We start from the raw sequence: 24,972 nt of genomic DNA on the forward strand, positions 1-24,972 counted from the left end.
TCTCCAAATCAGACTGAATTATTTCTTCCCACATGTCCAGGCCATCCTGTGAGGCTGAACATATCAGAATGTCCACAAAAGGTTATTTCTATTTTGGTTTTTCAAAGTAGAGTTTCACTCTGGTCTGGAATTCATTATGTAGTCTCAGGGTGACCTTGAACTCACGGCAATCCTCCTACCTCTGCCTCCCGGGTGCTGGAATTAAATGTGTGCGTCACCACGCCCGGCCACAGAAGGGTATGCAGTAATCAGTAATCAGAGAAAGAAAACTAGGGCTGGAGAGATGGCTTAGCAGCTAAAGGCACTTGCCTGCAATGCCTGTGGACACGTGTTTGATTCCCCAGTACCCATGTAAAGCTGAATGCATGACGTGGTGCCAAGTGTCTGGACTTCATTTGCAGGAGGCCCTGGCACGTCTATACTTGCTCTTACTCTCTCTGCCTTTCTCTCAAGTAGTGCAAGAACACTAGATATTTTACTGTTTATTCTACATTATTTTTGACCTGTTGAAACAGAATTTTTATTTTTTTTTAATTATTTATTTATTTAAGAGCGACAGACAGCGAGAGAAAGAGGGAGGGAGGGAGGGAGAGAAGGAGAAAGGGAGAGAGAGAGGGAGAGAGAGAGAATGAATATGGGCGCTCCAGGGCCTCCAGCCACTGCAAACAAACTCCAGATGCGTGCGCCCCCTTGTGCATCTGGCTAACGTGGGTCCTGGGGAATCAAGCCTCGAACTGGGGTCTTTAGGCTTCACAGGCAAGTGCTTAATTGCTAAGTACTCGCCTTTAATCCCAGCACTCAGGAGGCAGAGGTAGGAGGACTGCCATGATTTCAAGGCCACTCTGAGACTACATAGTGAATTCCAGGTCAGCCTGAGTTAGAGTGAGGCCTACCTGGGGGAGAGGAGGAGTGATCCAGTTTTTTTGTTTGTTTGTTTTGTTTTAAAGTAGGGTCTCACTCTCACCCAAACTGACATGGAATTCATCATGTAATTTCAAGCAGGCCTTAACACTCATGGCGATCTACCTCTGCCTCTCAAGCATTGGGATTAAAGGCATGTGCTACTTTGCCAAGCTTGATCCTGTTTTTTTTTCTTCCCCCATGGTAGGGTCTTGCTATGGCCCAGGCTGATCTGGAATTAACTATGTATTCTCAGGCTGGCGTTGAACTCACAGTGACCCTCCTACCTCTGCCTCCCAAGTGCTGGGATTAAATGTGTTTGCCACCATGGCCAGCTTTTTGTTTGTTTGTTTGTTTGTTTTAGGAGCTCAGGGTGACCTGAAATTAACTGTGTTTCATTTTAATAGCTTGTCACCAAGTGAAAACTTTGGGGCGGGAGAGGGAGTGTGACAGGGGAGAAGAGGGAGACTATGATGGGGCAAAGTAAGAGGTCAATATAGAGATATTCTATGGGAAGAACATCTTTGGAAAACTTCAGTCCAGGGACAGCTGCCAATCTAGCATGGTCATAATAACAACCTGCACCAATACCAGTCCTCTCTGACCTTCACCCTCCCAAAACAGTTTTCTCACTAAGAAGAGGAGTGCTCTGCGGCTGAGCCCGTGTGCACATAAGGCTTGGGTCAAACAGCTTATAATTTTCTTATGAGTGGAATGAAATAGAGAGAGAGACACACGGAGGGAAGGGGAAAGAAGTCATCTCTAGAACTCTGCATCAAGGAGAAGCTGGTATTAGTACGGTCCCCAGGTAATAATCCCTGCAGAGAAAGGCTCCCACAATGGTCCTGAACCCCACACATGCACACACAGGGAGTGAATGGCAGGGCTGTTAGAGCCCAGGCATTTCCTTTACAGTCTGCCCTAGCCACCACAGGCATGTGGTGTTACCTAAACACTGAGCTCAGAAACAATGAGACCTTCAATCCAATACCAGTATGGAGCATTCAAATAAACCAGCATCTGGAGGACTGAGGTTGGATGAGGGGTAGAAATAAGCAAGACTCAACAAAAGAAACTTGGCCAGCCCTGCCAGCCATAGCAACAGGGTTTGCATCAGCCCAAGACCCTGACAGGAAACTGTAGCTTCTGGTGAACATCCTTTCCATCTGTTAACAAGAAACTTCTCTGCCCATTCTAGTCAGGCTGGGACGTCTGCCTAGTACTGTCTGTGGGCATGAAGCTCCTTGGCCCACCACTGCTGGTTCAGCCACGCTCTAGGGTGTACTTTTCTCTTGCCTGCATTTCTGGGCAGGAACTCTCTAAACACATGAACGGGGAGTGCACAGTAATCTTGCCTTGAGAATGTTTACTTAGGGCATTTAGTAGACAGCAGCCCATAGAGACTGGCCTTTTTGTTTTATTGGGGATGGGGGTGAGAGAGAGAACTGGAGTGTCAGGACCTCCAGACAAGCGCGCCCCTTGTGCACATGCGCGACACTGCAAGATAAACTCAGTTGACCGGCAGCTTCCTAGTTTAGATTTTATGAACCTTACTTAGACAATGGCTTATGATAATGTAGGTTTATACAAAAGAGATACCTCAGGCTGGAGAGATGGTTTAGCAGTTAAGGCACTCGACAGTGAGGCCAAAGACCCAGGTTTGAATCTCCAGGTCCCACAAAGCCAGAAGCAAAGTGATGCGAGCACGCAATGTCTCACACGCAACGTCTCACACGCAACGTCTCACACGCAACGTCTCACATGCACAAAAGGAGGAACACGTGGCTGGAGTTTGTTTGCAATGGCTGAGTTTGTTTGCAATGGATGAAGGCCCTGGCGTGCTTATTCTCTCTCTCTGTCAAATAAATTTTTACATTAAAAAAAATTTTTTTTGTTTATTTTTATTTATTTATTTGGGAGCAACAGAGAGAGAGAGAAAGAGGCAGTGTCTGTAGTTTGATTACAATGGCTGGAGGCCCTGGCAAACCAATTCTCTCTCTCGCATTTAAAAAAAAAAAAAGGAGCCGGGCGTGGTGGTGCACGCCTTTAATCCCAGCACTAGGGAGGCAGAGGTAGGAGGATCACCATGAGTTCAAGGCCACCCTGAGACTCCTTAGTGAATTCCAGGTCAGCCTGGGCTACACTGAGACCCTATCTAGAAAAAACAAAAAAAAAGGGGAGGGGGGAGAGCAGTATTTCGAGTTTGCCTCAAAAACAAAAAAGAAAAAGAAAGAAAGAAAAGAAAAGGCATGTACCATCATGCCATAGTGGACTAAAACTCATAGTGATCTTCCTACCTCAGTCTCCTGAGTGCTGAGATTACAGGCATGCACCATCATGGTCAGCCTTTTCCCTTGGCATCACAAATGTTTAAACAATGCCAGGTACATATTAGGCATTTAACACATAACTGTTGAATGAATGATCTAATAGATCATGAGCAAACTCTGAATTCTATGAACTCTGAATTAGATCATTACAAAACTAAATCCCAGGCTAAAAACATGGCTTAACAGTTAAAGCACTTACCAATAAAACCACAGGATCCAGGTTTAATTCCCCAGTACCATACTAGGTGGTACACATGTCTGGAGTTCGTTTGCAGTGGCTAGAGGCCATGGCACATCCTTTTACTCTATCTGTAGCTTTTACTTTCAAATAAATAAATTAATTAACAAATAAGTAAGTATTTTTTAAAATCCAGATTGGAAAGATAACTCTCAAATAAAAAATAAAAATATTTTTAAAATACAAACAAGAGCCTAGGGTAGTGGTGCATGCCTTTAAACCCAGCACTCAGGAGGCAAGAGGTTCGCTGTGAGTTCATGTCTTCAGGCCAGATTGAGACTACATAGTAAAGTTCCAGTTCAGTCTGGGCTACAGTGAGCCCCTACCTTAAAAAACAGAAACAAGCTGGCAGGGCTGGAGAGATGGCTTAGCACTTAAGTGCTTGCCTGTGAAGCCTAAGGACCTCTGTTCGAGGCTTGATTCCCCAGGTCCCACGTTAGCCAGATGCACAAGGGGGCACACGCGTCTGGAGCTCCTTTGCAGTGGCTGGAGGCCCTGGCATGCCCATTCTATTCTCTCTCTCTCTCTCCCTCTTTCTGTCTGTCGCTCTTAAAAAAAAAAAAAAAAAAAAAAAAACAAGCTGACAGAAAGCTGGAAGAAGCCATTCTACATGCAGTTCATTGGGAAAAAAAGATAACACCAGTGAAGATACTCAACAGTGGACACTGCAAGCCTTGTAATTGGCCAGCCAGACAAATGAGCCAATGGGTGCAATAGTGGCGTGTGTGTCATGGTGGAAACCAACTGCCCTCCAATTGGACTGGAGGCCTGCTCCATGGGAGGGAATACAAACCTGATACTGAAAACTTAAAACAGGGGTAGTCATGAGACCTAGGGGTGTAACATCTGCTGATGTCTGGATAAATGTATATACTATGCTTATCAAACTGCCCAGTAAGCACTTCTCTTAATGTTCATACCCTTATATTAATGCTACTCTCACTTTGGGTAGAGAATCTTCTCTTTTCATATGGGAGTGATCTTGGTACAACTCAGTAGGTATCATGGTACTAGAAAGAAGTGACAGGAGTGCTCAGCACTGCAATCTCTCTATCACACCTCCAAGGCTCAGGGTCTATTGCGTAAGAGGTGGCTGAAAGAATGTAAGAGCCAAAGGAAGGGTAGGACTCCTTACAACGTGCTCCCCCCAGACACAAAATGACTTGGATATCCATGACCTCACAGGGCCTGACACTACCTACACAAGACTATTATAAGAGGAGGAAAAGATCATGACATCAAAATAAAAGAGTCCGATTGAGATAGGGAGGGGATATGATGGAGAATGGAATTTCAAAGGGTAAAGTGGGGGGAGGGACAGTATTACTATGGGATATTTTAATCACGGAAGATGTTAATAAAAACTGAGAAAAGGAGCTTCCGGTGTCATGGCGGCGCGGTGGAGCTTAAGTGTCTTCAGGTCGCCGTGTGTTTCATCGAGCGTCTGTGGTTCTTATCTGTGAAAGGATTGGGTGTACTAGGAGCTGCATAGCCTAGCCACTTCTGAAGTGGAAGTCCAGGTGATGTTTGGAGACGGAAATAGTAAGCATCCAGGGAATTCAGATCATTGAGTTGCTTGGACCACCTTGAGGACTCTGATTCATTGAGTCAGCTGATACCAGAACATGAAAAGTAGTGTGGCACACATAAAAATGTCACGGAGAAGTGTTAAAAATCATTAGCACATGGGCTGGAGAGATGGCTTAGTGGTTAAGCGCTTGCCTGTGAAGCCTAAGGACCCCGGTTCGAGGCTCGGTTCCCCAGGTCCCACGTTAGCCAGATGCACAAGGGGGCGCACGCGTCTGGAGTTCGTTTGCAGAGGCTGGAAGCCCTGGCGCGCCCATTCTCTCTCTCTCCCTCTATCTTTCTTTCTCTATATGTCTGTTGCTCTCAAATAAATAAATAAAAAATGAACAAAAAAAAAAATCATTAGCACAGGGCTGGAGAGATGGCTTAGTGGTTAAGTGCTTGCCTGTGAAGCCTAAGGACCCTGGTTCAAGGCTCGATTCCCCAGGACCCACCTTAGCCAGATGCACAAGGGGGTTCATGTGTCTGGAGTTTGTTGCAGTGGCTGGAGGCCCTGGCTCGCCAATTCTCTCTCTCTCTCTCTCTCTCTCTCTCTCTCTCTCTCCCTCCCTCCCTCCCTCCCTCCCTCCCTCCCTCCCTCCCTCCCTCTTTCTCTGCCTCTTTCTCTGTCACTTTCAAATAAATAAATAAAAAATATTTTTAAAAATCAAAAAAAAAAAAAAAAAACTGAGAAAAAAAATCATATAGATTCCTGCCCTCCCTCAGTTCCAGTTCTGTAAAAACCAGCACTAAAAATCATATAGACTCACTCATTCCATCTCTGTCACTCAGATAAATAAAACATGAGTCCTCATTATTCATAGAAAAAAAAAGAAAAAAACAAAAACATAAACAAGGAGAGATGGCTTAGCTGTTAAGCGCTTGCCTGTGAAGCCTAAGGACCCTGGTTCAAGGCTTGATTCCCCAAGACACACATAAGCCAGATGCATAACGTGGCTCATACATCTGGAGTTCATTTGCAGCGGCTGGAGGCCCTGGCGTGCCCATTCTCTCTCTCTCTCTCTCTCTCTCTCTCTCTCTCTCTCTCTCTCTCTCTATATATATATATATATATATATATATATATATATATATATATGTATGTATCTGCTTCTTTCTGTCTGTCTCTCTCTCCCTGTGTGTTACTTGGAAATAAAGAAATCAAAGTGAACAAAAAATTTATTTAAAAAAAAAGAGAAGAAAAACAAAAACAACCACAACAAAAAGCCAGATGTGGTGGTAAGGCCTGTAACCCTAGCATTTAGGAGGCTGAGTGAGGCAAGAGGATGAAAGTTTGAGGCCAGCCTACGCTACACAGGGAGCTCAAGGCTACTAGGACTACATAGAGAGATTCTGGAGGCAGAGAGGAAGGGAGGGGGAGGGGAAGAACACAAAGGAAAGTGTGGTACATACTTCCAGGTCTCCTCCTAGACATTCCCTTAATGCCGTGGCCTGAAGTTATGGCTCTTTCTTTGTTTTCTGAGTTAGGGACTCAGTCTAGCCCAGGCTGACGTGGAACTCACTGTGTACCCCAAGCTGGCCTTGAACTCATGATGATTCTCCTGCCTCTGCTTCCAGAGTGCTGGCATTAAAGACATGCACCACCACTCCCCGAAGTTAAGGTTCTTAAGGAACATTAGTATTTGGTGTGAAGGAAGGAGGAGGAAAGCTCTGGCCTGAAGCCCAGGGATGAAATGTGCAAGTGAAATTGGTAGCAGATTCAAAACGGACCTCTCTGAATAAACAACAGGTAGTTTCCATTGTGCAAGGTAAGCAGAGCTGATACGTCACCCGAGGCAGGTTTAAAACAGGTAACTCACAGGTCCCACTTTAGACAACTCAATCTTGGGCTATGGACTTCATTAGGGAGTATGTTACACAGCTTCACAACTTCCCAGGTGACTCTGGGATACTTCATGTCTCATAAACACGAAGTCAAGATATGGGAGGCTTAGCATCCACTAGTAGACAAAATTAATTCTATAGCACCACCTTGTGGCCCAAAGAGCAGAAAGCAACCTTACCAGAGTAGCTAGCTGGTTTTCTGCCTGACAGAGGCTTTCAAAACCCAGCAAGAGCCCTTACACCACAAAAAAGAAAAATACAACAGCAATTGTCCTCTGTGTGCTTGTCTGTTTATGGGAGGACAGTGCAAGATGAGAAGGAGACTACAGAGACAAAGACTAAACTTGTAAACAGTTTTTGTTTAATTTGTTGAATTACTGACTTCTGTAATTATAGAAACAATAATAACCCTTCCTCGCAAGCAGTTTTTATTTTACCCAGTGAAATAGGTCATACATTCATTATCAAGTTAATCTACATAGCATCCCACATTATAGGTTCTGGGACTATGGATATGAACAAAGATAACCCAAACTAAAGCTCCTGGTAGGACAGTAGCAAAAATGATGTTTTAACAACATACGCTATGAGCCACGCACGGGCAAGTGAAAGTCAGTACAGACAGCACCCTATGGAAGGAATGAAATGGGTGTGAAATGGAGCAGGACTTTGTCTCTGCGCAAGAGGCACCAAGTGCTAATACAGAACAAGCTTGTATGTCAGAGGCAGGGAAAGGAAATACACAGGTCTCTGGAATTGTACCCAGGATAATTAGAAGAGTGATTGGGAGTGATTGGGAGGTAGAGGTAGGAGGATCGCTGTGAGTTTGAGGCCAGCCTGAGACTACATAGTCCAGCTCACCCTGGACTAGAGCTAGACCCTACATCACACACACATAAATAAATATAAAAACAAAGATGTTAAGAATACAGTGCTAGGAAGAAAACAAGGTGTTTAGTAAGTAAGGGTTCGAGTGACTGGAACTTATGAGTTTTAAGTATGACAAAAATGAGTGGGAGTAAAGAAAAGACGAGCTACTAAGGCAGCGTGGTGGCTCATGTCTGGAACCCAGCACTTAAGATGACTTAGGCAGAACCTCCAGGAGTGTGAGGCTGGCCTGGACTACACATTAAGTTCCAGGCCAACTGTCAAAACTGAAAACCAACCAATTAGCCATCCCCCAGGCTCACCTGTGCCCAAAGGTGAAGCCCATCACATGAGAGACTCTCTCTTGGCTGGCTCCTGAACTCCCAGTTCTGGTAAGCTTCAGGAGAGCCCCCTCTTCCTCCCACAAGGGCTCTCTGCCTCACTTCTGCCCTCCACCTGGCAGAAGCACTCTGCACTTTCTTCTTTTCCCTTTTCAACCTAAGAAAGTCTCTAAGCCTTAAAATATACAGTTTATGAACAAGATGTGGTGGTATATGTCTATAGTCCAGCACTTCGGAGGCTGAGGCTAGAAGATCACAATTTTGAGAATAGCCTGGGCTGCAAAAACAAGAACATATGAACAAAAAAACAGAAGCCCCCAAGTTCAATCATCAGTACCACAAAAGGTAATGATACACAGTGAAGTACACTGATTCTGTGTGTTATTTATAGCATAATAAATTACTGCACATATTAAGCATCCACTCCTGAAATCATTACTCAGATCAAGCTATGACTCCAAGCTCAGCCAATACCTTCCCAGGAATAACCACTATTCTGGCACCTATAATCTTCCCGTTCTTGGCTATTATGAAATCATATATATGCAAATATACAAATGCAGCTGCTCAGTCCAGACTCTTTTGTATCTGTCTTCTCTCATTCAACATTGTGACTGTCAGGCTCATCCATATCAACGTATGTATCTATCATCAGTTCTTTTCTTGTTTGTATATTTTGTTGCGTAGCTATTTTACACTTTACCTGCCATCCTTCATAGATATTTAGGTTTTGTCTGACTGTTGTTCACTGTCAATAAAGCAGGCGGGACTATTTTTCAGTAGGATTATGTACTTACCTGTGTTAGGTATAATTAAGAATGAGGTTGCAGTCGTATGTTTAGCCTTGGCAGGTAATGACAAATAGTTTTCCCTGACATGTAGTTGTGTAGACTTAGACTAGCACCTCTGAAGTATTAGGACTACAGGATGCACCACCGTGCTCAACAACTGATTACTATCTATTTATATATCTTGTTTGGTAAGGCATTTCTGCTGATTTTTAAAAATAGAATGTTGTCATCTACTTTCCTTATAGTTCTTGATAAACATAAACTTTTATTCAATATATAATGTGAATTATATTGCATGTCCTTGGTTTATCTTTTCACTGATGCAATATTGTCTTTGATGACAAAAGTTCTTCATTTTTCTAAGTGTATGTGTATGTAAAGACCAGAAGGTTATGTTAGACTAGCTGTCCAGTGAGCCCCAAAACTGGAATTACAGTACACACCACCACATCAGCCTCTTTTACGTGGGTATTGGGGATCAAACTCAGGACGCTCATGCTTGCAAGGCAAGCATTTTACTGACTTAGCTATTTTGTTATCTCCAAAATTCTTTTTTTTTTTTTTTTTTTTTTTTTGGTTTTTTCAAGGTAGGGTCTCACTCTAGCCCAGGCTGACCTGGAATTCACTATGTAGTCTCAGGGTGGCCTTGAACTCTCGGCGATCCTCCTACCTCTGCCTCCCGAGTGCTGGGATTAAAGGTGTGCGCCACCACGCCCGGCTCCAAAATTCTTAATTGTAGAGAAACCCAATTTATCAATACTTTTCTTTCATGTATAGAGCTCTTAGGACTCTTATTAAGAAATTTTGTGGCCGGGAGTGGTGGAGCACATCTTTAATCCCAGCACTAGGGAGCCAGAGGTAGAAAGATTGCCGAGAGTTCAAGGCCACCCTGAGACTACATAGTGAATTCCAGGTCAGCCTGGGCTAGAGTGAGACCCTACCTCAAAAAAAATAAAAATAAAAATAAATTATGTGGCCGAAGGGATGGCACATTTGTTAAAGGCACTTGCTTGCAAAGCTTGACAGCCTGGGTTTGATACCTCAGCACCCACATAAAGCCAGGTGCAATGTGGCGCATGCGCCTGGAGTTCTTTTGCAGTGGTGTGATGCCCTAGCACACCCATTCTCTCTCCTTTCGCCTCCCCCGCTCTGCCTTCAAATAAGTAATAATTTTTTGAAAACTAAACAAGAGGTGGAGGGAGGGCTAATCAAAATTAAGAGGATATAAATAAATCATATGGAATCCTTCTTTTTTGGACAATGGAACACTCAGGACCTGTAGATTGTGTCTAGAAAATTTTCAGTGCCAGGGATGGGATACCTTCCAGTGAGTTGTTGGCCAGGGAGGTACCTGATGCCCCAAAACATCACAGGCCATTGCCGAGGCCCTTGGTTTCCCACCAGGAATAGATGGTAAGAGCCTATTGCTGAAGACTCCACATACTTGGGCTGCAAGGTCACTGAGAAATCCTGCTGGATCTGAGCTGATAACCTACTCCATGTAGACCAGCTGACAGAAAGCTGGAAGAAGCCATTCTACATGAAGTTCAATGGGAGAAAGATACACCACCAGTGAAGATACTCAACAGTGGACACTGCAAACCTTATAATTGGCCAGCCAGCCCAAATGAGCCAATGGGTGCAATAGTGGCACATCTGTCATGATGGAAACCAACTGCCCTCCAATTAGACTGGAGGCCCACTCCAAGGGAGGGAATACATCCCTGATACTGAAAACTTAAAACAGGGGAAGTCATGAGCCCTAGGGGTGTAACATCTGCTGATGTCTGGATAAGTGTATATACTATGCTTATCAAACTGCCCAGTAAGCACTTCTCTTAATGTTCATACCCTTATATTAATGCTACTCTCACTTTGGGTAGAGAATCTTCTCTTTTCAGATGGCAGTGACCTTGGGATGACTCAGAGGGTATCATGGTGCTGGAAAGAAGTGACTAGAGTACCAAGTAACATCTTGATCACATCTTCCAAGGCTCAGGCTCTAATGCGGAAAAGGTGGTGGAAAGAATGTAAGAGCCAAAGGAAGGGTAGGACTCCTTACAACGTGCTCCCCCCAGACACAAAATGGCCTGGATATCCATGACCTCACAGTGCCTGACACTACCTACGCAAGCCCATCATAAGAGGAGGAAAAGATCACGACATCAAACTAAAAAAGACTGATTGAGATGGGGAGGGTATATAATAGAAAATGGAGTTTCAAAGGGGAAAGTGGGGGGGTATTACTTACCATGGGATATTTTTTATAATCATGGAACTTGTTAATAAAAATTTGAAAAAATAAAAATATATATTTAAAAAAAAACCTAAACAAAAGCCAGGTGTGGTGACACACAACTTAATCCTAGAACTTGGGAGGTAGAGGTAGGAGGATCTCTCTGAGTTTAAAGCCACTCTGAGACTACATAGTGAATTCCAGGTCAGCTTGGACCAAAATGAAACTACCTCAAAAAACTTTTTTAATTTCTAAGTCACCCAAAATATGCTTCCTGTCAAAAGCAGCTAATGAGGGCTGGAGAGATAGGTCAGCAGTTAGTTAAAGACACTTTGCTTGTAATGCCTGATGGCCCAGTTCAATTCCCCAGTACACACACATAAAGCCAGATGCACAAAGTGACAAATGCATCTGGAGTTTGCATGCAGTGGCAAGAGACTCTGGCATACCCATTCTCTCTCTTTCCACACCATCTTTCTCTCTTAAATAAGTAAATAAGGTGGTATAAGTGTGTGATGACATACATATAAATAAATAAATATGAAGTTCAAAATAAACTATGTCTACTTTGACGTCCTGTATACTGAAAGGTACGGGGCCAATGTCCCGAGAGCATCATTCTTTTAGGTTTAAACAAACATTAAAGACTTTGATACTGAACACTAGGCTAACTTTCCATGATAACATAAGCATTCACCAAATGTACCATGGCAGAAACTGCCTGGCTTGTTCTAAAGGCAAGGAGATTGTGGTGGTTTGATTCAGGTGTCCCCCATAAACTTAGGTGTTCTGAATGCTAGGTTCCCAGCTGATGGAGATTTGGGAATTAATGCCTCCTGGAGGGAGTGTATTGTTGGGGGCGGGCTTATGGGCTTTATAGCCAGTTTCCCCATGCCAGTGTTTGGCACACCCTCCTGTTGCTGTGGTCCATCTTCTGTTGGCCAGGGGGTGATGTCCACCCTCTGCTCATGCCATCGTTTTCCCCTGCCATCGTGGAGCTTCCCCTCGAGCCTGTAAGCCAAATAAACCTCTTTTTCCCAGAAGCTGCTCTTGGTTGGGTGATTTCTACCAGCAATGCGAACCGGACTGCAACCTAGATACATTCACTTTGTTGTCTACAGAAGCAGAGTTGGTATGGGCATCACAGGGCAGACCTTTAACCTCAAAATCCTCAGGGCCAGACCAGGTCCTAAGACTACTATCCTCTGGTAGCAGAAATTGCACTCACTCACTGCCCATTTTCTGTTAAGGCATTTACTCAATACCTAAAAGTACCACCTTATACATAGATACGTCTATAGGCTTGTCCTTGTATTATTAGGTGGGAAAGAACCTTTCTCTCTATTATCCCTGTCAAAGCAAGGCACTGTTACCTGTCACAAAATTAACAGTTACTCACAAAATCTAAAACAATTAAAGAGAAAAGGTGGTAGGTGAGAGACAGCTAAAACAGGGAATGAAAAGAGTGAGACAAGCAGTCCAACAGCAGGAGAAACTGCCTTTCTGCCTCACGAGACAGTGGAGGACCTTAGTTCAGAAAACTGCCCAGAGGACACAGCAGAAGTCCAAACAGTGCAATGTTGACGGTGACAAAGGATGGTTGTGAGAAGACATCAGAAATAGTCTAACTGAAATAAAGATCACTGTTTTCAAACATGCAAAGTATTCTTTTATTCTATTTGAGAGACAGAGAGAGAAAGAGAAAGAGACAGAGAATAGACATGCCGGGGCCTCCAGCCACTGCAAATTAACTCCAGGTGCTTGCACCCCTTGTACATCTGGCTTACGTGGGTACTGGGGACTAGAACCTGGGTTCTTAGGCTTTGCAGGCAAGCATTGCTAAGCCATCTCTCCAGCCCATGCAAATAATTCTTGTGTATGTGAAGTTCTCAGTCAACTACACTCAAGTTTCCCCTGCCCTGTATCCTACTCATCAGCACTAAAACCCCCAAAACTAACCTTTCTAATCCAGGTAAGTAATCTAAATGAGGGGTTACAACTATATGAAGCTGTCAAGAAGTAGGTGTACCCAAAAAACATCAATGAGGTTTAAAGGAAAATTTACAACTTAGCTTTGGCTGACCATTACCAAGAGAAAAAGGTGGCTTAGCAGTTAAAGCACTTGCCTGCAAAGCCCAAGGACCCAGGTTCTATTCCCCAGTACCGATGTCCAGATGCATAGGGTGGTGCATGTGTATGAAGTTTGTTTGCAGTGGTTAGAGACCTTGGAACACCCATTCTCTCTCTCTCTCATAAATAAATAAATTACTCACCAGGTATGGTGGTACACTCCTTTAATCCCAGCACTGGAGAGGCAGAGGTAGAAGGATCACCATGAGTTCAAGGCCAGCCTGAGAATACAAAGTGAAGTACAGGTCAGCCTAGGCTAGAACAAAACTCTAAATGAAAGAAAAATAGAAAGTCATATAATTATCATTACCATGGTAATGAAAAGTTATTTCAGGACTGCACGGCTCCTAAGGTGTGCTCCTGCTGCTTAGGTGTGCATCCAGGCTTATAGTTTCTGACCAACACAGGAAGCGGTCAAGTCCTTGGCTACCCCTTACCATATTGGGGCAAGGAGAATGTCAGATTCGCTGGAATCTGAAGTCCTTGCTATTGCTGACAGTTTATTCAGTCAGCTAGCCCTCTCAACAGTTTATTTCAGGACAGCAGTAGAACAAAAGTGGTGGTGTGTACACCTAAAGCGACCAATAAGGTACAGCAGTACAGCTTAGGGACAGAGTAAGTAGTCAAGAGAAGATATTCAAGGACCTAATAAGTCAATGTTATGCCAAGAAAGGAAAGTATCCAGTGGGAAGCCCCCCTCATTGCTCTAGGAGATATGAGCTCACCCACATGCCCATGTTATTAAAGGCTCTAAGTCACTTACAGCCTGGTAAAGAGCCACAACAGTCTCTAAATCTAGACTTCTCAGGCACCAACGACCCTTACACTTTTGGGATTAAAAGTATCTGTGAGAACCTTCTTTCTTGAGGCAAGAGATATAGCTGGATGGTTAAAGTCGCTTGCTTGCAAAGCCTACGGTCCCAAGTTCAAGTCCCCAGACATCACGTAAATCCAAAGGCAAAATGTGACAGAAGCATCTGGTGATTGTTTGCAAGGGCAGACCCTGATGCCCCCTTCACACATACGTAAATTAATTTAAAAAACTTTTTAGGTTTTTTCTTAAGAAGAAAAAGCCACATATGCTCTCTCAGACACGTGATATCGCACAATATGAGAGGTTTACAAGTTCCTTAAAATCTATTCTTATGGGCTGTAGAGATGGCTTAGCTGTTAAGCGCTTGCCTGTGAAGCCTAAGGAACCTGGTTTGAGGCTCAGTTCCCCAGGACCCACATTAGCCAGATGCACAAGGGGGCACATGCATCTAGAGTGGCTGGAGGCCCTGGCGTGCCCATTCTCTCTCTCTCTGCCTTTTTCTCTTCTGTCGCTCTCAAATAAATAAGTAAATAAAAGTAAAAAATATTTTCCAAAAAAAAAAAAAAATCTCTTCTTATACTTTAGGATTCCTGAAACAGATCTATCCTACTCCGTGCTTATCCCACCCAAAGACTCAAAACTATTCTATGATCTGGTTTGGGGCTTCTAGGCAGCTGTGCCCAGGAGACAAATTACCGTCTGCCATTCTACATAATTAATCCCATGCGGAAAAGACAAAGAACCCTCTCTCCCTCAGACCAACTTGTACTGAGGGAATTTAAACAGAAAAGATGCGTAATTTACCCCCAAGTCCTGTGTGTGTGAAACTAGGAAGGGTTCGAAGACTATCTCATACCCTTTCACTACCTAACACCACAGAAGCTTATAGAACATTGAAATAAATAGACAAAAACATCCTGACTTTCATGGAACTGTGCTCCTCCATTTCTTCCAGAACAGAATTAATCAAGATCGTTAATTAGTCTTTTTAGATGACTTTTCTCCCACACGATCTTCAAAGCTATAGGTTACCAAAGAAACCACAAAACCTCAGCCATAATTGAAGAGATCAAAACAAGAAAATATTTCCCCTGAGATTAGCAACAGCTAAGTGTTGGTGAAGGTCCAGAAAAACAGCCTCAAATGCAGTTGGTAGATTATATACATACATACATACAGATATATATATATATATATATATATATATATATATATATATATATATATACACATACATATACATATACATACATACATACACACACACACATACATATATATGTATTATTTTTATTAGACAGGAGAGATGGCTTAGCAGTTAAGGCATTGTCTACCAAACCAAAAGACCCAGGTTCAATTCCCTAGGACCCTTGTAAGCCACCTTCTCTTTCTGCCTCTATCTCCCACAGTATATCTCATATAAATAAAATATATGTATTTGCAAGGAGATGAGAGAGAAAGAATGGGAGCATCAGGGCCTCTAGCCACTGAAAACAAACTCGAGATGCATGTGCCACTTTCTGCAACTGGCTTTATGTGGGTACTGGAGAAATGAACTAGGGTCCTTAGGCTTTGTAGGCAAATGCCTTAACCTCTAAGCCATCTCTCATCCCCACTTTTTTTTCCCTTCCTCCCTTCCTTTCTTTTGTTTTTATTTTTCAAGGTAGGGTCTCACTCTAGCCCAGGCTGACCTGGAATTCACTATGTAGATGCAGGGTGGCCTGGAATCCATGGCAATCCTTCCTCTGCCTCCCAAATGCTGGGATTAAAGGTATGTATCACCCCGCCTTATTTAAATAAATAAAAAAGTAGGACACTGCAAGCCTTAAGTTTGGCCAGCAAGACCAAAGGAGCCAACAGGTGCAATAGTGGCATGTCCGTTATGGGAGAAACCAACCACTCTGTAATTGGATTGGAGGCCCGCTCCATGGGAGGGACTACCTGCCTGATACTGAAAAACTAGGGTGGACTAAGTCATGAGGCTTAGGGGTGTGATGCCTGCTGGTGTCTGGCTCAACACATATATTAAGCTCACCAAACAGTCCAGTAAACACTCTTCTTAAAGTTCATACAAATATATTAATGCTACTCTCACTTTTGGTTAGAGAAACTTCACTTTCCAGATGCCTTTGGGAGGACTTAAAGGCACCACAGTGCTGAGAAGACGTGACAGAGGAGCGCTCAGCACTGAAGCACCGCTGTCACACCTCCCAAGGCTCAGGGTCCACTGGAGAGGAGGGGGTGGGAGGAATGTAAGAAGGACAGAACCTTATATTGTACTCTTCCAAGTACAAAATGGCCTGGATGTCCATGATCTTGCAGTGTCTGGCACGACCACCTACCCAAGACCAGTATGATAGGAGGAAAAGTTAATGACATCAAAATAAAAGAGAGAATGATTGAGAGGGAGAGGGGATATGATGAAGAGTTGTGAAGGGGAAGTTGTGAAGAAGAGGGGTGAGAAATTATCATGGCTTACTGTCTATAATTTTAGAAGTTACCAATAATAAAAAAAAAAAATTAGGGCTGGAGAGATGGCTTAGTGACTAAGACACTTGTTTGTGAAGCCTAAGGACCCAGGTTCAATTCCCCAGTACCCATGTAAGCCAGATACACAAGGTGATGCATGTGTCTGGAGTTTGTTTACAGCAAGAGGCTCTGACGCACCCATATTCTTCCCCCCAACCACACACTTAAATAAATAAACTTTTTAAAAAAAATTCTGGCTGGGTGTGGTGGCACATGCCTTTAATCCCAGGACTTGGGAGGCAGAGGTAGGAGGATCACTGTGAGCTTGAGGCCACCCTGAGACAACATAGTGAAATCCAGGTCAGCCTGAGCTAGAGTGAAACCCTATCTCAAAACAAAACAAAACAACAACAAAAATTTTAAGTTTAAAAAGACAGACACATCTAGTATTTGCTGTAGTTACTTTGTGAGAGAATAACTAAAAACCAGCAAGAAAAAACTGATGTATACACATTCAAAACAAGTAACAGATAATGTGGAGACAAAAAAAAAAAATCTTATTTTTTCTCCCTATACTTTTCTACATAAAAGCTCTTAAAAATAAAATGGTAAGGATGGCGATGGTGACACACACCTTTAATCCCAGCACTTGGGAGGCAGAGGAAGGGGAATCATCTTGAGACCAAAGCCAGCCTGAGACTACACAGTGAAATCCAGATCAGCCTGGGCTAGAGTAAAAATCTAACTTAAAAAAACAAAAAATAGAGCTGGAGAGATGGCTTGGCAGTTAAGTGCTTGCCTATGAAGCCTAAGGATGCCAGTTTGAGGCTTGATTCCCCAGGACCCAAGTTAGCCAGATGCACAAGGGAGCACACATGTCTGGAGTTCATCTGCAATGGCTGGAGGCCCTGACGTACCCCTTCTCTCTATATATATGCCTCTTTCTGTCTGTCGCTCTCAAATAAATAAAAATGAACAAAAAAATTGTTTTTAATAATAATAAGGCCGGCCATGGTGGTGCACACCTTATTCCGGCACCAGGAAGCAAAGGTAGGAGGACTTGGGAGGACTGCCATGAGCTCGAGGCTGCTCTGAGACTAATTCCCGGTCATCCTGGACTAGAGCAAGACCCTACCTAGAAAATGAAAAAGTAAAAAAATATAAATAAAATAAGCAAATGAATATAAAACGATAATCATCACTTAGGAGTCTGGACGTCCCACCTGTCCCCATTACTGCCTGCCACCCCTTCCTTATAGGGATTGCTGCTAAAGCCCTTCCCATCCCTCCCTTGCTATTTAGCAACATGAAGATGCGTATCTTAGAAACGTCAAAAGAAAGAATCCATGCTGAGTGAGGAGCCACGTGCAAGGGAGAGAGGAACCATACTCCAAGCAGGAGACTCGTGGGGGAGCCTAGGGAATACTGGGAGAACGCAAACACTAACATGCCTTTCTTCACTTAAGACTGCTGAGATCATGACTTACTCATGCTTTCCACCAGAGATAAATAGCTCAGTGCCCCAACTCCAGTTGGCAGCTAGTCTTTGCAATTATAAGTAGAGGAGATAGCAGATTGAGAGAAGGCTGACATAGTGAGTCCAAATTCTGCCTTATTATATAATATGGATGAGACAGAACTGTTGTTCCCGAAAGGCCAGAAATTGTAGAGAACAGTATGCTGAACCTAGGAGACTGTCTTCCGTGCAGACAGTACAGGGGCACAACAGGGGGCTTTGCCACTAAATGCACTGGGTAAAGAAAAAAGGCGTTGTGTGCCCAACAGCAGGCAGAAGAAACCTCCAGTGCCTGTGGAGCGGCAGGGAGCCCTCCTCAACACGAGAGCCCCTGTGGGCTATGCTATCCACTATGATAGTTCCAATTCCCTCTGACTGCCTCGTGGAGATAATCAGCTCAGAAAAAAACCAAGGAAGACAATACTCTGTACTTAACTGCCTCTTTCATCTGAGGAACAAGAAATAAATTATAACTTTGCCCACTTTCCATGACATTCTCCTGCACTAGTGCTTTATAACGCGGGGCATTGCCTCCACAAAGGAGTGCAAAAGCTAGCTGCCAGCTTTAGACAGGTGCCAGAAAAGACATCCTGCCATCATAGGATGTAAGGAACATGAACGAGTCTCTTTCTTGTCCCCATCCCCACCTTTACTATCCCTAAAATCCCCTCATTAGTGTTTCATACAACAGGTTAGTTGTCCTGGTGTACTTGTTTAATAATGAAACCAGGAAGAAAACACAGTAGGCCCCCAATACCATCGTGACTGGCTACTATCTTCCTTTAAAATATTTTATTTATTGATTTATTAGAGAGACAGAGGGCGGAAGGGAAAGAGGGAGAGAATGGGCACACCAGGCCCTCCAGTACTGTAAACAAATGCCACTCTGTGCATCTGACTTATGTAGGTATTGAGGAATCAAACCTGGGTCCTTTGGCTTCACAGGCAAGCACCCTAATTGCTAGGCCATCTTTCCAGCCCGCTATTAACTTTTTGTTGTTGTAGTCAATGGTCCTTTGGAGGAACTAAAAGCAAACAAACTTCCTTTTCAAAAAGTACACTTGAGAGCCAGGCATGGTGGTGGACACCTTTAATTCCAGCACTCGAGGCAGAGGTAGGAGATTGACATGAGTTCAAGGCCACCTTGAGACTACATAGTGAATTCCAGGTCAGCCTGGGCTAGGGTTCAAAAAACAGGTACACTTGAGGGCTGGAGAGATGACTTAGTGGTTAAGGTACTTGCCTGTGAAGCCTAAGGACCCTGGTTTGATTTCCTAGTACCCATGCAAGCAGATGCACAAGGTGGCACATGCACATAGTCTGTTTGCAGTAGCTAAAGGCCCTGGCTCGTCCATTCTCTCTCTCTCTCTCAAATAAATAAAATTTTTTTTTAAAAAAAGCACGCTTGAACCAGTCATGGGGGAACACTCCTTTAATCATAGCACGCAGTAGGCAGAGGTAGGAGGATCACTGTGAGTTCATGGCCACCCTGAGACTACATAGTGAATTCCAAGTCAGCCTGGGCTACAGTGATATCCAGCCTTGAAAAACCAAAGAAGGAAAAAAAAAGTACACTTGAGACACCCTTCAACTTGATGTTAAGAAACCCCAGCTCAGAAGCTGGAGAACAGGCTCAGCTGTTGAAGACCATTGCTACAAAGCCTGAAAGCCCAGGTTTGATTCCCTAGTACCCAGGACCCAGTAAACCAGGTGCACAAAGGGCTCCATGAATACGAAATGAGTTTGCAATAGTGGGAGGCCCTGCTGCACCATTCTCTCTTCCCCCATTTCTCTCTTTCAAGAAATGAAAAAACATCAAGACGCTCAAGCTCAACAGCAGAGTTTGACACACACACACACAGCCAAGAGCTCCTGTGCATATAGGGAACCCTGGGCCTCCACATAAGACTTAAGTGAGGCTCTATTTCATGCAACTGTCTACAACTGACCCTGTCCTAGAAACCAGATGACACCTCAGCCATCTGTGGATTTCTCACTCTGTCGGCTGTTTGGAAATAGGTTCTCTTGGCTTCAGAGGAGTAGCGCACATCAACAGATGACCAATTGAGATCAGCTGCCAAGTAGGTTCTCAAAACACTTGAGAAAAGAGGGAAGGGAAAGCTGGAGAGATGGCTTGGCACTTAAGGCAGTTGCCTACAAAGCCTAAAGACCCAGGTTCAATTCCCTTGTACCCATGTAAGCCAGATATACAAGGTGGCATATGTGTCTGGAGTTTGTTTGCAGGGGCCTTCTCTCTCAAATAAATACTTTAAAAAAATTTTTTTCTATCACACCTTCCAAGGCTCAGGGTCCATCAGAGCCCACCAAGAAAGAGGTAGCAGAAAGAATGTAAGAGCCAAAAGAGTGCTGGAGAGATGGCTGAGCAGTTGGGGGCTTGTCAGTAAAACCTAAGAACCCAGGTTTGATTCTCCAGGTCCCATGTAAGCCAGATGCATAAGGTGGCACATATATCTGCAGTTCGTGTGCAGTGGCTAGAGGCCCTAGTGCACCCATTCTCTTTCTCTCTCCCTCCCTCCCTGTCTCAAATAAAAATAATTTTTAAAAAAAGAGCCAAAGGAAGGCAGGACTGCTTATAATCCAATCTTCTAAACACAAATTGGCCTCAATATCCATGACCTTGTAGTGCCTAGTACTACTTACATGAGCCTCATAATAGGTAGAAACCAATTTAGAGAGAGAGGGGATATGATGGAGAGTGGATTTGTGAAGGGGAAAGGAGGGAAGGGAAGGAGAAAGGGAAGGGAGGGGAGAGAAGGAGAAAGGGAGAAGAAGGAATGATCATGGTTTATTGTCTGTAATTATGGAAGTTGTCAATAAAAGTAAGTTAAAAAGAAATGAGGGAAGAGAATGTTTGAAGACCTTACTCGTCAAGAGGCTCACCTCTGAGGTTTTCGAATGTCCCAGAGTCCCACTCCTTCCTTTGAGTTGGCTGTGGCCAATAACCTGGGCTCCACAGGATTAAACATGACACTGTGGAAGGCAGATGGATAGTTTGCCAGGCAGAAGGGCTCTGTGAGAAGAGAAATTACAGGCAAGTCATTTCAGGGTCACACAGCTGAGGAGGAGAATGAGTACAAGGAGTAACTCTTAATAACCCCCTCCCCCACAAAGGGCCCACCCTCCAATGCAGTACATACTCCATGAGGTCATCCTACCTTCCTATCCCTTTAAGCCCTCCTTACTTTCCCACATGACAACAAAAATAAATGTAACCAAACATTAATCATGAAACGCAGAAATTTAGGGCTGGAGGGATGGCTTATCCATTAAGGTGTTTGACTGCACAGCCAGAGGACCCAGATTCGATTCTCCAGGACCCACATTAGCCAGGGGTACACTTGTCTGGAGTTTGTTTGCAGTGGCTAAAGGCCCTGGCATGCCCATTCTCTCCCTCTTTCTCTGTCAAATAAATAAAAATAAAATGTTTTTAAAAACCAAAAGTAAGTAAATAAATAAATAATTTTTTAAAAAACAAAGCAAGCCGGGCATGGTGGCGCATGTCTTTAATCCCAGCACTCGGGAAGCTGAGGTAGAAGGATCAGCATGAGTTTGAGGCCACCCTGAGGCTACATAGTGAATTCCAGGCCAGCTTGAGCAAGAGTGAGACCCTACCTCAGGGGGGGGAAAAAAAAAAAAAAAAAAAGGCAAAACACTGAAAAGAAATTAGAAAATGCAAAACAATAGTGCAGTTTTCACTTTCAGATTCACAATGCTCCCAAATGGCTCAGTGTAGAATGTTATGATTTAGCTTCAGGTGACAAAATTTAAAAAAAAAAAAATGATGGTGCACCTCTATGATCCCAGTACCTAAGAGATTGAATAACAAGGATCCTGAGTTTAAGGCTAGCCTAAGTTATACAGCAAGACCTGATTGTTTTTATTAAATTCTAATACTTGAACATCCCTTGCATCTAGCTAGTTTCTACTTCACTTAGAACTCCTTTATCACTTTACATTAAGGAAAGGAAAACATCATGTTATCTGGAAAGACATTCTCCTCTGGGACCTGCTGCAGTCAAAGACAGAAAGCACCTCTCTCCCCATCTATGACTTCTACATACAGTCCTGCACAGGCCTCTGGGCAGGTGATGTTCTTTCTCAGTCAGTTCAGCCATCAAGCAGTGCACATAGAAAAATATCACCTGCAAACATCAGAAACTTGGCCACAGCTGCTGTTCGTTATGACCTGCCTTGCCTGACTCTAAGGACCAACTTCTCTGATAGTCTGACCTTGAAGAGCCCAACCTGGTCAATGCTTGAAGTACAGGGAGATAACAATCCAGATACAGCTAGACAAAGTACATGGGAGAGTAACTGTGTTCACAGGTATGAGCATTACCAAACCAGCCAAGGGTGCAGGTGGGCACGGCAGTAGCACTGGAAGAAGGGGCTTTACAAGGCAGTAACAGGGCTGAAGGGATGGCTTGGAGGTTAAAGTGCTTGCCTGCAAAGTCGAAGGACCCAGGTTCAATTCCCCAGGACCCAAGTAAGCCAGCTGTACAAGGTGGCACATGCATCTGGAGTTCATTTACAGTGGCTAGAAGCCCTGACTCTCTCTCAAATAAATAAAAATGTTTAAAAGTACAATTATTTAATAAAAAAAAAAAAAGTAAGCTAGGCGTGGTGGCACACACCTTTAATCCCAGCACTCAAGAGGCAGAGGTAGGTGGATTGCTGTGAGTTCAAGGCCAACCTGAGACTACACAGTGAATCTCAGGTCAGCCTGGACGAGAAAGCACACCCTACCTCAAAAAAACAAAAGATATTAACAGGGAAAAATCCTTCTGCAGGAAAAGAGTTGAGAAGATGCATTTCCCAAAGAACTTCAGAAAAAAGTCCATAAAACATTTAACCCAAACCAGGTGCAGTGGCACATGCCTTCAATCCCAGCACTTGGGAGACAGAAGTAGGAGGATCATCATGAGTTTGAGGCCACCTTGAGACTACAAACTGAATTCCAGGTCAGCCTAGACCAGAGTGAGGCCCTACCTCAAAAGACCAAAAACATTTGACCCAGATTATATGAACACTTTTGAAAAAACTATGTTTTTTTGGGAGAGAAAAAGGCAGAGAGAGAGAGAAAGAGAGACAGACAGACAGACAATATGGGCCTGCCAGGGGCCCCATAATGAACATAATGAACTCCAGACGCATGGACCACCTTGTGCATCTGGCTTATGTGGGTTCTGCGGAATCAAACCTGGGTCCTTAGGCTTCCTTGGCAAGTGCCTTAACTGCTAAGCCATCTCTCCAGCTCTATTTTTCTTTATATGTTTTATTTCTTTATTTTAGATAACAGAGAAAAAGAGACAGAGAGGAGAGAGAGAGAGAAAGAGAGGATAAGAACACTCTTGAAGGAGGCATTTTCTGAAAAATTTTTTTTCTAAAAAAAGTAAACTAAAGGGCTGGAGAGACAGCGGTTAAGTGCTTGCCTGTGAAGCCTAAGGACCCCGGTTCGAGGCTTGGTTCCCCAGGTCCCACGTTAGCCAGATGCACAAGGGGGCACATGCGTCTGGAGTTCGTTTGCAGTGGCTGGAGGCCCTGGCGCACCCATTCTCTCTCTCTCTCTCTCTCTATGTGCCTATTTCTCTCTCTCTCTGTCGCTCTCAAATAAATAAAAATAAAAATTAAAAAAAAAAAAAAGGAAAGTAAAAACTAGCCTGGAACTGTGGCGGTAAGGCAGTTCACCATGCTCCATTCTTGGTGCAACCCAGAATTCATGTCAGCACCATGCAGAGGGGCTCTCGGTGGCTACCTTTCTTCAGTGAGGTATCACTTTTGCTCCCAGAGGTCACCACGTGCAAAGTGCACAGGATTGTAGAGTGTCACAGGGGGCTGTTGTATGCTTGGTAAAAGTGTTCCACTTCCAACTGTTAGGGCAGGATGGGACCTCCAAAGACGTACATCTAAACTTCATGTGAAAGTCTTACATTTTCTTTCTCTGGACATCGTTCACACCCATGTTACTTCAGTTAATATGCAATGAACTTGACATAAAACTTCAACACAATCCAGTAGGTTTTTATACAATGACCTTACCTCCATGAGGAGACTCTCGGATGTCCCAAATGAGAACTCGACCATCATCTGATGAGCTAGCAAAAATGTTGTCATTCACTGGGCTCACTGACAAGCCATACACTGCGTCTTCATGAGCAAACACATCCAAGGTCTCACTGCTAAGAAACAGAGCAAGAGAGACAAACATGGTACAGAGTCCTAGATCTCGTATACCTTAGGTAGGGTTCAATTTCTTTAATTCTCAGGAGAAAGCTGGCCTAACTAAGTCAATAAGATATTAAATTCTCTAAAAGATCAGGATTCAACTTGCAAAATGCAGAAAGGTATATTTTATGTATATATTATGGATATAATATATATTATTGAAGGTACTTTTAAAAATTCCATAGCAATTTTCATACTGCACACATTTAAAGGTAACTCAGTAGCTGAGTTTATTATTTCATTTATTACAAGTGTATTTGACTGTACCAAGATTTCAGGATGGTACTTGATTTCCAAAAAGAAAAACAAGGAAACCTTTACACAGCCAGGCCTGCTGGTGGTGAGTGGGAGAGCATCTCCCAGCAGACTGGCATGTGCTGAAAAAGCACAGCCCGCAGCCAAACAGAATGAAACACCAGAACCGCAAACGCTTGACTTTAGGTTACCTAGTGTCTCTGTGCTTCCATCCCCTCATCTGGTAAGGGGATCACAATAGTGTCACTCACAAAATAAATGTGACAGTTAAAGGAATCAATATATTTAAAGTCCTTTAGTATCTAGCACATGGCAGTAACAAATCATTTATCATCAAAATTTATCCCTCCTGGCATGGTGGCACATGCCTTTAATCCCAGCACAAGAGAGACAGGAGCAGAAGGACTGCTGTGAGTTCAAGGCCAGCC

At 43.6% G+C, this 24,972-nt stretch overlaps 1 protein-coding gene across 4 annotated transcripts in view; it reads right to left on the reverse strand.

Annotated features, from left to right (window-relative positions):
• Nucleotides 1-24,972, reverse strand: part of Dcaf5 (DDB1 and CUL4 associated factor 5) — a 120,793-nt gene that overhangs the window by 55,315 nt on the left and 40,506 nt on the right. For all 4 annotated transcript variants that reach the window (XM_045154274.1, XM_004649281.2, XM_045154276.1 and 1 more), the window contains 2 exons: nt 24,104-24,243; nt 20,945-21,074 (listed from right to left, as the gene is read on the reverse strand). In XM_045154274.1, the coding sequence (XP_045010209.1) occupies nt 20,945-21,074; nt 24,104-24,243 (270 nt within the window). The remainder of the gene's footprint in view (nt 1-20,944; nt 21,075-24,103; nt 24,244-24,972) is intronic.

The sequence above is a fragment of the Jaculus jaculus genome, chromosome 7 (genome assembly GCF_020740685.1).
Source record: "Jaculus jaculus isolate mJacJac1 chromosome 7, mJacJac1.mat.Y.cur, whole genome shotgun sequence".
Classification (NCBI taxonomy): Eukaryota; Metazoa; Chordata; class Mammalia; order Rodentia; family Dipodidae; genus Jaculus; species Jaculus jaculus.